Genomic DNA, 13,546 nt, shown 5'->3' with positions numbered 1-13,546 from the left:
ACCCCGAGCATAAATACCTTTCATGGAAGATTTTGGCCTGTACTGTAGATCACCTGCGTTACAATGTATAATATTAACCTCGAGACAAATCAACCAAAACCACTACATTTTTGCACTATCTTCATAAGAAGTACAAGATACGTAAATGTGCTAGTATCCGACTGTCTGTTCTATGATTGGACAGCGCTTCATGTTGTTAAAATGTCATAGTAGTTGTGACGCATTCACTCTGCTCTGACCACTTTACAAGATTACAACAGAATTTGACTCTCTCCCTCCTTCAATCCATCCTTTCTGGGATTGGGATCCAGTGGAGGACAACAGGAAAAGAGAGCAAGGATTACATAGCATTAGAGGCATTTGTGGGTTTAAAATAGTGTGATCAAATGTACGCAAGCGGCTGATCTCTCACATCAGGCTTGCATCCACATGTGCTCATTAACCCCCAGTTAATTTCCTCATAATGCTTGTTTGGACTCTTTCCATTAACACTTCTATGGTACTCCATACTCAATCTCATAAATTATATATAAATATTTTTATCTAACCATAACATTACTGTATGACAGAGGTTCATCTAACTCGTTTTTTAAATTACAGTTAATTAAAAATATATATTCTTAGGTAAAAAAGTAATTGTAGTTTACATTGAAAAATCTCTTAAAATGGTGGCATTATGCCATTCGCAGCATGCATGTCCAAGCGAAGGGAGGGTAAATTCTTGTGGTGTAGAAGTGATTACCTCACAAATGTTCATATAAATGACTTTGCCACTAACTGTTATTAGCATTCAGGGTTCAGTGAAACTGATGTGCATGTGTAGTACACTATGACCTCTGGTGGAAATACTGTAGTACTGCAACATAAGATCAAAGGGCCCTGATATAACACGTTTGCCTGCCTGATGACTCTTAACAGAATTCTTCCGCTGCACTAGTTCGCTACATAGTTCAGTCAGACTGCAAACACAGAGTTTCTAAAACACAGAGGTGCAACATCGCGAGACTTCCGGGAACGCTTGTGAAACAGACCATGTCCGGGGTTTGAGAAGTGAAAAATGATTTCTTAGTTGTTCATTTTCTCGAAATCTGAAGGCACAACATAGATTTGAGCCAATGTCTTAAGCAGTTGAACATGTGTTTACTCCAACCTTGTGTTAGTGACAAACTGACATTTTCATTTCTGTCAAAAACAGTGCCTTTGATTTGACGGCCTGAACTTGCGCAGTTCGGTGTGAGACGACCGTTATGCCCGATGACATTGTCGCCATGACATCTTTGCTGCAATCATTTAAGTAATTTGTGTTGATGTCAAAATGAGGGCTGTTATAACAAAAACAAAGTAATCAGCTGATGGATAATCTCTAAACAATCAGAGTATCAAAGCCAGACGAATTTGCAAAACGTTGCTTTACCAACGTGTGTTCTGGCTCTGGCCCAAACCATCGGTTCCTGCGACCACTCAGATGGTCTAGAACAGGGCCCACGGATCAATTTCCAACCAGATAAAATCATCCGTTTCTCTCAATGCACTCAATTAGCCCATGTAAGCTAACATATTTTAGGTTGGTAAGTTAGTCTAGCCAGCTATCTAAACTTGTAGTAATCATGGTCGAATTACCAACTGGGGGGCCCCACTGGATTTTGTTAGTCACTAAATCAGCTATCATATATATAAAAAAAAAAACGCTATGACAAAATGTGTAGAATTGCAGGGAATTTGCTTTAAAACAGAATTTTATCTCTGCCCCATGGCAAAATGTGTAGAATTGCAGGAAATTAACTCTAAAACAAACTTTCTCTCCTCTAGCTGTTTTGCTCACACGCCCTAAGAAGATTTGACTTAGGATCCCCCAGAAGGTTAGGGCTGTTTCTGACTGCATGTTTGGGTATGGATGTCGACACGCAGACCAGTGAGCCACTGCGGCACCCCATGATGAGTTCAGATGTTTTGTGGCCCCCACCCCCATCAAAGTTACCCATCCCTGGTCTAGAACGTATTTCCATTCTCAAAATTGTACGGGAGGTACTCAGATCCAGACTCAACGCAGATAAGAAACGAACGTCTGTTCGTTTGGCCGGAGCAAGGAGTTTGGGTAGCCAGGCAAGACTCATTAAGAACATTTTAACACATCAAAAATATTCCTTCTGCAGTGTCAAATTTGTAGTAATGCATACGTACCTAAACCATGACAACAACAGTAGCTAAGATCAGTGAATCACTGCATTGTAAATGTGGTTTTGAGAACCCTGAATAAAGTCCATCTGATGTGTCCAGCAGCCCTAGAAGATCTTCACAAATGATCCCATATAAAATTATTACATAATCACGATGTGGGGCATGGACAAAGTCCTTTGCCTTGTGATTGGCCTTTGATTCAATGATGGCAATGCTGAATTATGCATCAACATACAACAACACTTACAACAATCACTGACCTATGGAATTACATTGGCAGCATCTTCAGAATTTACAACAATACATGATACGTTACTTGTTTTTCATGATACGTTGCAGTGTCTCCTGACCCCTCCTGTCTCAGCCTCCAGTATTTATGCTGCAGTAGTTTATGTGTCGGGGGGCTAGGGTCAGTCTGTTATATCTGGAGTACTTCTCCTGTCTTATCCGGTGTCCTGTGTGAATTTAAGTATGCTCTCTCTAATTCTCTCTTTCTTTCTTTCTTTCTTTCTCTCTCTCGGAGGACCTGAGCCCTAGGACCATGCCTCAGGACTACCCGGCATGATGACTCCTTGCTGTCCCCAGTCCACCTGGCTGTGCTGCTGATCCAGTTTCAACTGTTCTGCCTGCGGCTATGGAACCCTGACCTGTTCACCGGACGTGCTACCTGTCCCAGACCTGCTGTTTTCAACTTACTAGAGACAGCAGGAGCGGTAGAGATACTCTCAATGATCGGCTATGAAAATCCAACTGACATTTACTCCTGAGGTGCTGACTTGTTGCACCCTCGACAACTACTGTGATTATTATTATTTGACCATGTTGGTCATTTATGAACATTTGAACATCTTGGCCATGTTCTGTTATAATCTCCACCCGGCACAGCCAGAAGAGGACTGGCCACCCCTTATAGCCTGGTTCCTCTCTAGGTTTCTTCCTAGGTTTTGGCCTTTCTAGGGAGTTTTTCCTAGCCACTGTGCTTCTACACCTGCATTGCTTGCTGTTTGGGGTTTTAGGCTGGGTTTCTGTACAGCACTTTCAAATATCAGCTGATGTAAGAAGGGCTATATAAATTTGATTTGATTTGTTTTTCAACCAGTCTATGGTCTTCCAACACCATAACAAGTCCAGTGCGTGATCTCACACAGACAAACAGTGACATGACAATGACTTATCAATTGTACAATGAAGACATTTAGCTTCTTTTGATTGTTTTCACCAGCACTTTGGTCATCAACAAATTGGCCCTTTAGGTAAACTCTGTTGAGAGCACTCACTCATGATTACTTGAGCAGCTCATTGTTCTTGCGCACATGTGAACTTTAGCCTGATAAAAGATAGTACAGCATATGGAACAAGGCACCAGGGGATAGACTGTAAGACCTAATTCATGCTATTATGCAAACCCGAACAGTAATGTGCTGGTTTTGCTATTTTATTTTCACATTGTCCTTACCAGCATAATTTCAACCATGATGGATGCGTAACCTGGCCAGCACAGTACAGCTCAGTTCAGCTTGGTTCGGCTCAGTAGCGTGAAAAGAGTATTACTGTAATGTCCAGACGTGGCTGGTCCCTCAGAAACAGAATCCCCCCCCCGCTCTTCTCCTACGGCAGGTCCAGCATGCCATGCTCCTCCAGGACCCCCTGAGTTCTGTCATACACCTCTCCGATGGCCCGGACCACCCTGTTCAGCACCACGCTGGCCTCTTCCTGGTTTGTCACACACACCAGCCTGTAGAAGAATCCCCGCTCAGGCATGGCGATGAAGGCTATCTCTGCTGCCCTGCGTACAAACCAGGAGTGGTGGTGGGCCAGGGTGTGCTGATAGGCCTCACGGCAGAGCTCCGAGGGGCTCCGCAACCGGCCGCCCACAGGCCCCTCCCCCAGCTTTTCCAGGAAGACCTGCAGCCACAACAGGGCCCGGTGCAGCCGGAGCAGAGTACGACACCCAGATTCTGTCATCTGCTGGAAGTCTACCAGGCCCCGGCTCAACTCAGTGTGGATCATAGAGCGCAAAGACAGGTAGGCACTGCTTGGCGCTGCCACGGAGGCCTCTGTCTCCTCCTGTCCACCACCATGCACTCTGGTACCAGACACCAACACCAAGGCTAGGCTCACTTCTCCCTCATCGCTGCTACCTGCCTCCCGCAGGATCAGGTCGCGAATTATGGAAGTTTTGGCTTCAATCTCCTGAGATATGAGTCCAACCATCGGTCCAAGAGCCTCCATGAACCTGTCACAGAAGATGGAGCAGGAGGAGAGAAGCAATCAACAACCACACAGAGCCCAAATAATCCACATCTCTGTTTAGAGTTCATTCAGCCTGGTTCATCCAAGCGGATGTGAATGTCGCTTTTATTCAGCCAATGAGTGTATTGACTGGAGTCTGGAGTCTGGTCTCTGTGTCTGCATGTCCTGCCTGATGGGCTTACTTGATAAGCTCGTCCCAACTGGCCAGATAAGGCTGCAGCAGCACGTCATTGGTGGGTCCCAGCGCAGCCAGCAGGTGAGACAGCAGCTCCGACGCCTGGAACTTCTGACCGGGACACACCTCCAATATGGCCCCGTCCTCATCACTATCAGCCTCACTGCCATTGGACAGATGGCGGGGCTAGGCATGGGGGAAGAGGAGTGGGAAAGGGAGAGGAGAGGTTAATGTGAGTAAATTTGGTGGTCCCTATTAAGTTCACTTCAAAAAAATCCAGCTGTGCAAATAGGTTTAGAATAAGGTTGTAATTGTATTTTACCATAGTTCTATCTCTTGTTGACTTACACTGTTTATCTGAATGTAACCTTTAAGACAAGAGTCCCACTGGTAATCCAAACTTCCTTCTGTAAAGAGAAAGAAAACTGCTAAGATACAATGTTTTCAAAGATCAGGGGAAAATGTGTTTACTCATCTCTATGTGAATAAAGTGGGAGGAGAGGTAGCTATGGTCTGTCAAAGAATGCACTCAGAAACATTACAAGCACGTTATTCTACTGCACTGTATCCACTGGCATGTACTTCGTATTTGTAACCAACTAGTACAAAATCAAACATTTCATGTACATGTGTAGGTTATTACACGATAATGATCATTAATCATGTCATTTCTAAGTTAATACCTGGTAATATTTTTACTGTAAAATAAAGTGCAACCAAAATATGTAATCCTTCAGAATAGTGACAAAACCTCACTCGGCTGTTAGACAGACATCATTTATAATCATTAAGTTATATGATGGTCCTTCTTTCAGAATATTCTACCAAGCTGTCACACACGGTCATGACCTCAGGGGCAAGGTGCACCCAATGGGAGTAATAAAGGCTAATTAAATCACTCATGCATTCCATCTCATATCATGAGACTGACATCTATGATAATGGGAGATGCATGACAATAGGCTACCCTGTTGATCTAAATAACATACATCATAAAATTGATTATTGCAAACTTGTGTATAACAAATGTTGAATTCACATACATCCTTGCAGCATAAACAGCAGTCAACTTCTTGTAAACGGAATGTTTCTTTGTGGTTCCCTCCTCTCTTTCTCTATTTCAATACCTTTGTTGAGTGCATGTTTTCCTCACTGCAACTAAAGTTATGGTGCTTTATGAAGTTAGAAGAGATCCAAGCTTGCCCTGATTATGGTGTAGAGTAGCTAGGTGTGTTGGTATGTGGTATAGAGAGCAGCAGGGCCGGCTCCAGGCATAAGCGACATAAGCGGCCGCTTAGGGACGCGGCCGCTTAGGGACGCGGCCACTAGGGGGCCCCCGACCCAAAAACGTATAATATAGTGCCTTCAGAAACTAGTCACACCCACTTTTCTTTTTACACATTTTATTACCTTACAGCCTGAATTTCAAATGGATTACATTTAGATTGTGTCACTGATCTACACACAATAACCCATAATGTCAAAGTGGAATTGTTTTTAGAAATGTTTACAAATTAATAAAAAATGAAAAGCTGAAATTTCGTGTATCAATAAGTATTCAACACCTTTGTTATGGCAAGCCTAAATAAGTTCAGGAGTAAAAATGTGCTTAACACGTCACACAATACATTGCATGGACTCACTCTGTGTGCAATAATAGTGTCTGTACCCCACACAGACAATTATCTGTACGTTCCTTCAGTCAAGCAGTGAATTTCAAACACAGATTCAACCACAAAGACCAGGGAGGTTTTCCAATGGTTTGCAAAGAAGGGTAGATCCATATTAACAAAGGAAATTGAAGGACTAACAGTACAGTTAGATAACAATAAAAACGGTACCATAGAGGCACAGAATAAGTTAGAGGAAAAACAAAAAGAAATGGAGGAACTTATTCAAGAAAGATCCAGTGTAATATATTATAAAAATAAAGCGAACTGGATGGAATATGGGGAAAAATGCACCAAATTCTTTTTCAATCTTCAATATAGAAATGCTACCAAAAAAAACGTATTAAAACTTGTTACAAATGATGGAGTCACGCATGATTCACCAAATGATATTTTGAAAGAGGAAGTAAAGTACTTTAAGAATATGTTTTCGTTTCAGTTTCCTCAATCTCCACTAACTGAAACTAATTGTATGGATTTTTTCCCTAATAATAATGTAAAATTAACATCTGTACAGAAAGACTCATGTGAAGGCCTAATTACAGAGGAGGAACTACATGATGCAATTGGGGCCTTTAAGGATGGGAAAACTCCAGGACTGGATGGCATACCAGTGGAAGTATACAAATGTTTTTTTGATATACTCAAAGGACCATTATTAGCTTGTTTTAACCACTCCTATATAAATGATAGATTATCAGACACGCAACAAGAAGGTCTGATATCATTATTACTGAAACAGGACCCAAGTGGTATATATAAAGATCCAGTCCATTAAAAAAATTGGAGACCTCTTACACTTCAGTGTTGTGATGCAAAAATCCTAGCAAAATGCTTGGCACATATAATAAAAAAAGTTTTGTCAGATATTATTCATCCTAATCAGACAGGTTTTTTACATGGACGATACATTGGAGATAATATAAGGCAAGTACTGGAAACAATAGAACACTATGAAATATCGGGGACACCAGGCCTGGTTTTCATAGCTGATTTTGAAAAGGCTTTTGATAAAGTACGACTGGAGATTATATATAAATGCCTAGAATATTTCAATTTTGGGGAATCTCTTATAAAATGGGTAAGAATTATGTATAGTAACCCTAGGTGTAAAATAGTAAATAATGGCTACATCTCAGAAAGTTTTAAACTATCTAGAGGAGTAAAACAAGGTTGTCCACTATCGGCATATCTATTTATTATTGCCATCGAAATGTTAGCTGTTAAAATTAGATCAAACATTAATATTAAGGGATTAGAAATCCAGGGCCTAAAAACTAAGGTGTCATTGTACGCTGATGATTCATGTTTTCTTTTAAAACCACAACTAGAATCTCTCCACGGCCTCTTAGAGGATCTAGATACATTTGCTATCCTCTCTGGATTAAAACCAAATTATGATAAATGTACCATATTACGTATTGGATCACTAAAAAATACACATTTTACATTGCCATGTAGTTTACCAATTAAATGGTCTGACGGTGATGTGGACATACTCGGTATACAAATCCCAAAAGAAAGAAATGATCTCACTCCAATAAATTTTTATAGAAAGTTAGCAAAAATAGATAAGATCTTGCTACCATGGAAAGGAAAATACCTGTCTATTTGTGGGAAAATCACCCTGATTAACTCTTTAATCATATCACAGTTTACCTATTTGCTTATGGTTTTGCCTACACCTAGTGACCTGCTTTTTAAATTATATGAACAAAAAATATTCAATTTTATTTGGAACGGCAAGCCAGATAAAATTAAAAGGGCCTATTTATATAACGAATATGAATTCGGAGGGCAGAAATTATTAAATATTAAAGCATTAGACCTCTCACTAAAGGCATCAGTCATACAAAAGTTATACTTAAATCCAAACTGGTTCTCTAGTAGATTGGTACGAATGTCTCATCCTATGTTCAAGAAGGGCCTTTTTCCCTTTATTCAGATTACACCTGCTCACTTTCGGTTGCTTGAAAAGGAAATAATTTCCAAAATATCTTTATTTTTTAAACAAGCCTTAGAAAGTTGGTTGCAATTTCAGTTTAATCCACCTGAAAGGACGGAACAAATAGTACAACAAATCTTGTGGTTAAATTCAAATATAGTAATTGATAAAAAAACTGTATTTATCGAAGAAATGTTTAAAAAAGGTATAATTTTTGTGAATGATATCATAAATAGGACTGGTGGAGTAATGTCACACATGCAGCTAACACAGACATATGGAAATGTCTGCTCTACCCAAAATTACAACCAATTAATTGCAGCATTACCACAAAAATGGAAGAGGCAGGTGGAAGGGGATAAAAGTAAGGAACTTGTATGTCGGCCTTATATTAAAGAACATAAATGGTTAAAGAAAAGTGTGATAAATAAAAACATATACCAATTTCATTTAAGGACCAAAAAACTTACAGCTGTGCCATATAAATTGCAAAATAGTTGGGAAGAGATTTTCGATGTACCCATTCCATGGCACATGGTTTATGAATTGATACGCAAAACAACGCCGGATTCAAAACTTCGAATTTTTCAATTTAAATTATTGTACAAAATTCTTGCAACTAATAGAATGTTATATATATGGGGGATACAATCTTCTCAGCTCTGTACATTCTGCTGTGAGGAGGCAGAGTCATTAGACCATTTATTTTGGTATTGTCCGCATGTAGCTCGTTTTTGGTCACAGGTCCAGGAATGGTTGAAGAATTGCAACATTTGCGTAGAACTAACGCTACAGATAGCAATACTGGGGGATTTGAAAAGCCATAGTCAATCAATCAATAATATAATAATTATTTTAGCAAAAATGTTTATTTTTAATTTACAATCCGTGGAAGCTATGAGAATAGGAAGATTCAAATCTTTTGTGAAGCATCACAGCACAGTTGAAAAATATATGGCAAATAAAAATCCGAAATGGATGATGTTGGAAGATAGATGGGAAAGGTTGAGTGGAGCTGAAGGGTGGGACTAATAACAAGATAAACAATGTAGGGCATACGGGATCTGTGAAATGTGTATAGGTGCGGAGCTATTGTGAAATAGCACAGTTACAAGGGGAAATCAAACTGGATGGACAACAGAAATAGAGGAAGGACTAAGAACAAACAAGAGAGAACTATTATAAAGTATACTGTGTCTGTAAAATGTGTATAAGATGTATAAATTGAAGGTAAAAACAGAAATGTTTATCAATTTACTCCAATTGGGGGATCGGTGGTAGGGTTTGCTGGGAATAATAATAAAGGTATACTCTTTAAAAAAAGTATGTATGTCTATGTAGGTATGTGTATGTATATATGTGTATATGTATGCATACGTGAAAGGATATATATATTTACCCCAAAAAATATGGGGGATTGGAAATGATGCAGACAATTACATTGGAAGCAACATTCTTTCCGCAATATTAAGCTGATCCACCCCCCGAAAAAAGAAAAAAAAAAAAGAAAAAAGAAGGGTAGATGGGTAAAAAAAAGCTGACATTGAATATCCCTTTAAGCATGGTGAAGTTATTAATTACACTTTGAATGGTGTAGCAATACACTCAGTCACTACAAAGATACAGGAGCCCTTCCCAATTCAGTTGCCGGAGAGGAAGGAAACCACTCAGGGATTTTACCATGAGGCCAATGGTGATTTTAAAACGGTTACAGAGTTTAATGGCTGTGATAGAAGATAACGGAGGATGGATCAACAAGATTGTAGTTACTCCACAATACTAACATAAATTATTTCAAACCTGTAACCTGTTTGCAATAAGGCACCAAAGTAATACTGCAAAGAATTGTCCTGCCATCAAAGCGTTATGTTTGGTGCAAATCCAACACAACGTCACTGAATACCACTTAATATTTTCACGGATGGTGGTGGCTGCATCATGTTATGGCTCGTGGTTTTTTGGATAAAAATAAACAGAATAGAGTTAAGCACAGGCAAAATCATAGAGGAAAACTTGGTTCAGTCTGCTTTCCAGACACAGGGAGACAAATTCACCTTTCATCAGGACAATAACCTTGAAAAAGGCTAAATATACACTGGAGTTGCTTACCAAGACAAAATTGAATGTTCCCGAGTGGCTTACAGTTTTGACTTAAATCCGTTTGAAAATCTATGGTAATGATCAACAACCAACTTAACAGAGCTTGAATATATATATATTTTTTAAATGGGCAAATATTGTACAATCCAAGTGTGCAAAGCTCTTAGAGACCCAGAAAGACTCACAGCTGTGATCACTGCCAAAGGTGATTGTAACATTTATTGACTCAGGGGGTTGAATACTTATCTAATCAAGATACAGTCATTTTTTTCTCTCCCATTAATAAAATAAAAAAAATCTTCCACTTTGGCATTAGAGTATTTTATGTACATCGTTGTCAAAAATGACAATTCAAATCAATTTTCATCTCACTTTGTAACACAACAAAATGTGGAAAAAGTCAAGGGGTGTGAATATTTTCTGAAGTTAGGAACTTAGTATGGGTCTCAAACTTACTGTTGAGAGAATAGTAGAATACACAAGATGCAATTTCGAAATTTGCTTGTGCATCAGCAGTTTTCATCTTGTTTTGTCAGTCACTGACAGTCACTCAATTAGCCACGTCAGCTTACAATTTTTAGATTGGTAAATTAATCTAACCAGCAATTAGGTCATAAACCGAATGGGCACACAGGGCATGTGCCCAGGGGCCCTGACCTCCTTTGATTTTGTTAGTTGCTCATCATTAACATGGTATACGTCTTGGCAAAATGTGTAGAATTGCAAACAATTTGCTGTAGAACTGGACATTCTCTCTGTCCCATGGCAAAATGAGTAGAATTGCAAGAAAGTTTTAATAAAATTGTTAAACTTCTCTCACCCCATGACAAAATGTGCAGAATTGCTGCAAACTTGATTTTAAACTGCAACAACTTGTCTACTCCCCATGGCAAAATGTGTAAAATTGAAGGAAATGTACTTTAAAACAAAACAAATCTATCTCCATAGTCAAGAGGGGGACCACTCAAATGTTAGGAGGGCCACTCAAATGTTTTACCCGTTAGGTGGGGGGCCCCCAACCAAATCACACTCAGGGCTCCCAAAAGGCTAGGGCCGGCCCTGGACGTAGCCTAACCACCACAAGAGGAAAACAAACGTCTATAGATTCCCAGGTCAGCAGACACCGTGTGATATTATTCTATACATTCCAAACAAATGAAGCATGTGTAAATCAACAAAGCTACACTATATGGCTAACACATGGAATGTTTACTGTACAGGCCACATGCTCAGCCACTCACAGACAGTCACATGCAGCTAGCTCGAGTCACAGTAACACACATTCTCTAAAACACACACACAGCCTCCCCTCAGTGTTAGCTTGAGACAAATATGTTACTCACGGAGCCACATGGAGCCAAGGAAGAACAGTAGAACCACGATGGCCAAAGCCGCCTTGCCCTTTATCCCCATGCCGACTGCCTGTATGTGACTCAGCCTAGCCCTCTCTGTCCCCTCTCCCCCTTGATATGCTACTATGTCTGCCAGCTTCTATCTATCCATACCGTTGCCTCTGCCTCATGAGTGAGTTCTCTGGCCTTCTCTTCTTGAACGGTTCCCACTCAGTGTCTTTCTCAGTCTTTCTATTGACCCCTTTACCTCTAAACCCCCTGTCTTCCTAAATCTGTCACCCTCCCCCTCTAACCACCAGACAAAAGTTGCTTTTGTCTCTGCTGTTGTGCCTCACTGCTTTAAGTGGCCACACCCATGACAATAATTCTATCAATCTTTAACTTTTAATCTTAAATTTTTGCTGTTGCAGTTTTCTCTCCTCTATTTCAAATTCAACTCTCTTGCCCCTGCTGTCCGGTGTGTCCTTCTTTGACTTTGTTCCAGTCCTTCTCTCCTGGCTCCCTCTCTTTTGTTTGCCAAACTGTTGATCTCTCTGTGTCAGTCTCCAACCTTGTTGCTCAATGGAAGGGTCCAGAGATTAGCTGTGTTCAGTCAGCCACTGGCTGATTAAGCAAGCGTGGTCTGTCCCACCGACCAGCCCGACCGACCGACAGTAACCCCCTCACTCTCTCCAAACTCATCATCTGTTCATTTCGAAGCAATACCCATACTCCACACCATCTTATACAAACAAGACTTCTCTCATCACCCCCTTGTAAAGAAAATACAATCCCACTTCCAGGCTTGCCAAATTTCTAACAGCATACCAGTTAGCAACGAGCAATTGGCAGGCCGGCGGCCCTCCAAATTGATAACGGTGTGCGGTCAGGAGATTTGCTCAGCGGCTTTACTGGCGCGGCGTCAGCTACTAGATGCAAATGAACCCATCAGAGATGAAAATCCACCCATCAGAGATGCAAATCAGGTCATAAGTGGCAAACTCTGTTCAACTGCTGGTGGTAGGACTTGATGGTCGGACTTGATGGTCATCTGCTTTAAGGCAAATCAGGTTGTCTAGCAGTTAGAGCATTGGGGCAGTAACCGAAAGGTCGTTCTTTTGAATACCCGAGCCGAAAATGAGAAAAATCTGTCAAAGGCACTTAACCCTAATTTTCTCCATACTACTATGGCTGACCCTGTAAAGCAACATTTCACCGCACATATCCGGTGTATGTGACAAAATAATATCATAGCAAGCGCCATGATTTTTTTGCATGCTGTGTAAGAGTCGGAGGAACAAAACGACCGGAGAAGTCACAGTTCAGTAAATAAAGGACAGGTCATGCTATGTTGTAAATATGTTGTTTGTTGTTCCTGTCTGTTGCTTATTTATCATCCAATGTGGACTGTATACTGTACATACTCTGACAATGCTATCATGCCCTCGATACTATTTAAATTCCACTATTGATCCAATGGAACGTCAACACTGTCCCCACATTTTAAGAGTGCACTACATAGTCCCATGGATGTCAAAATACTTTAACTGGACTCAATGTTTTGGGTTTCCAAATCTATGAGCCAAAATCAATAAATTGCAGATAAAAGGAACGCCGCAGGTTCACTCAGATGTCACTGTCATGGTGTTAACCTTGTTAAAACCCACACACAATAGGAGGTTCCTGCCAGAGACATTGTCATTGGATATTAACAGGAATTAATCTGTCCTAAATAATATGGTGTAAACATTTTCAGTGACCCTGCAGTAGATTTTCCTGCAATTTATTGAATTGAGGAGTTTGTCAATGAATAACTGTACAAAGTCTTCCCTGCCCGTTTATGTCAAAGGGAAGCGAAAAAATATAAAATATATGGAAGAGAGAAATCTGGTTC

General features: G+C 40.3%; 1 protein-coding gene across 2 annotated transcripts; it reads right to left on the bottom strand.

Moving 5' to 3' along the window:
* Window positions 1–2,109: 2,109 nt before the first annotated feature.
* On the bottom strand, window positions 2,110–12,340 carry gltpd2b (glycolipid transfer protein domain containing 2b). Of its 2 annotated transcripts, none has more exons than XM_055942516.1 (4): window positions 11,665–12,340; window positions 4,955–5,013; window positions 4,614–4,792; window positions 2,110–4,414 (listed from the first exon to the last, which is right to left on the bottom strand). In XM_055942516.1, the coding sequence occupies exons 1-4, from the start codon at window positions 11,732–11,734 to the stop codon at window positions 3,787–3,789; spliced, it is 936 nt and encodes a 311-aa protein (XP_055798491.1). In that variant the 5' UTR covers window positions 11,735–12,340; the 3' UTR covers window positions 2,110–3,786. The 2 variants fall into 2 exon arrangements, with proteins under 2 accessions (XP_055798491.1, XP_055798492.1); XM_055942517.1 differs by having other exon boundaries at window positions 4,929–5,013; window positions 11,665–11,704.
* Between the last annotated feature and the right edge of the window lie 1,206 nt (window positions 12,341–13,546).

The sequence above is a fragment of the Salvelinus fontinalis genome, chromosome 13, assembly GCF_029448725.1.
Source record: "Salvelinus fontinalis isolate EN_2023a chromosome 13, ASM2944872v1, whole genome shotgun sequence".
NCBI lineage: Eukaryota > Metazoa > Chordata > Actinopteri > Salmoniformes > Salmonidae > Salvelinus > Salvelinus fontinalis.
The sequence above is the reverse complement of the archived record's forward strand: the minus strand, read 5'-3'. Positions and strand labels throughout refer to the sequence as shown.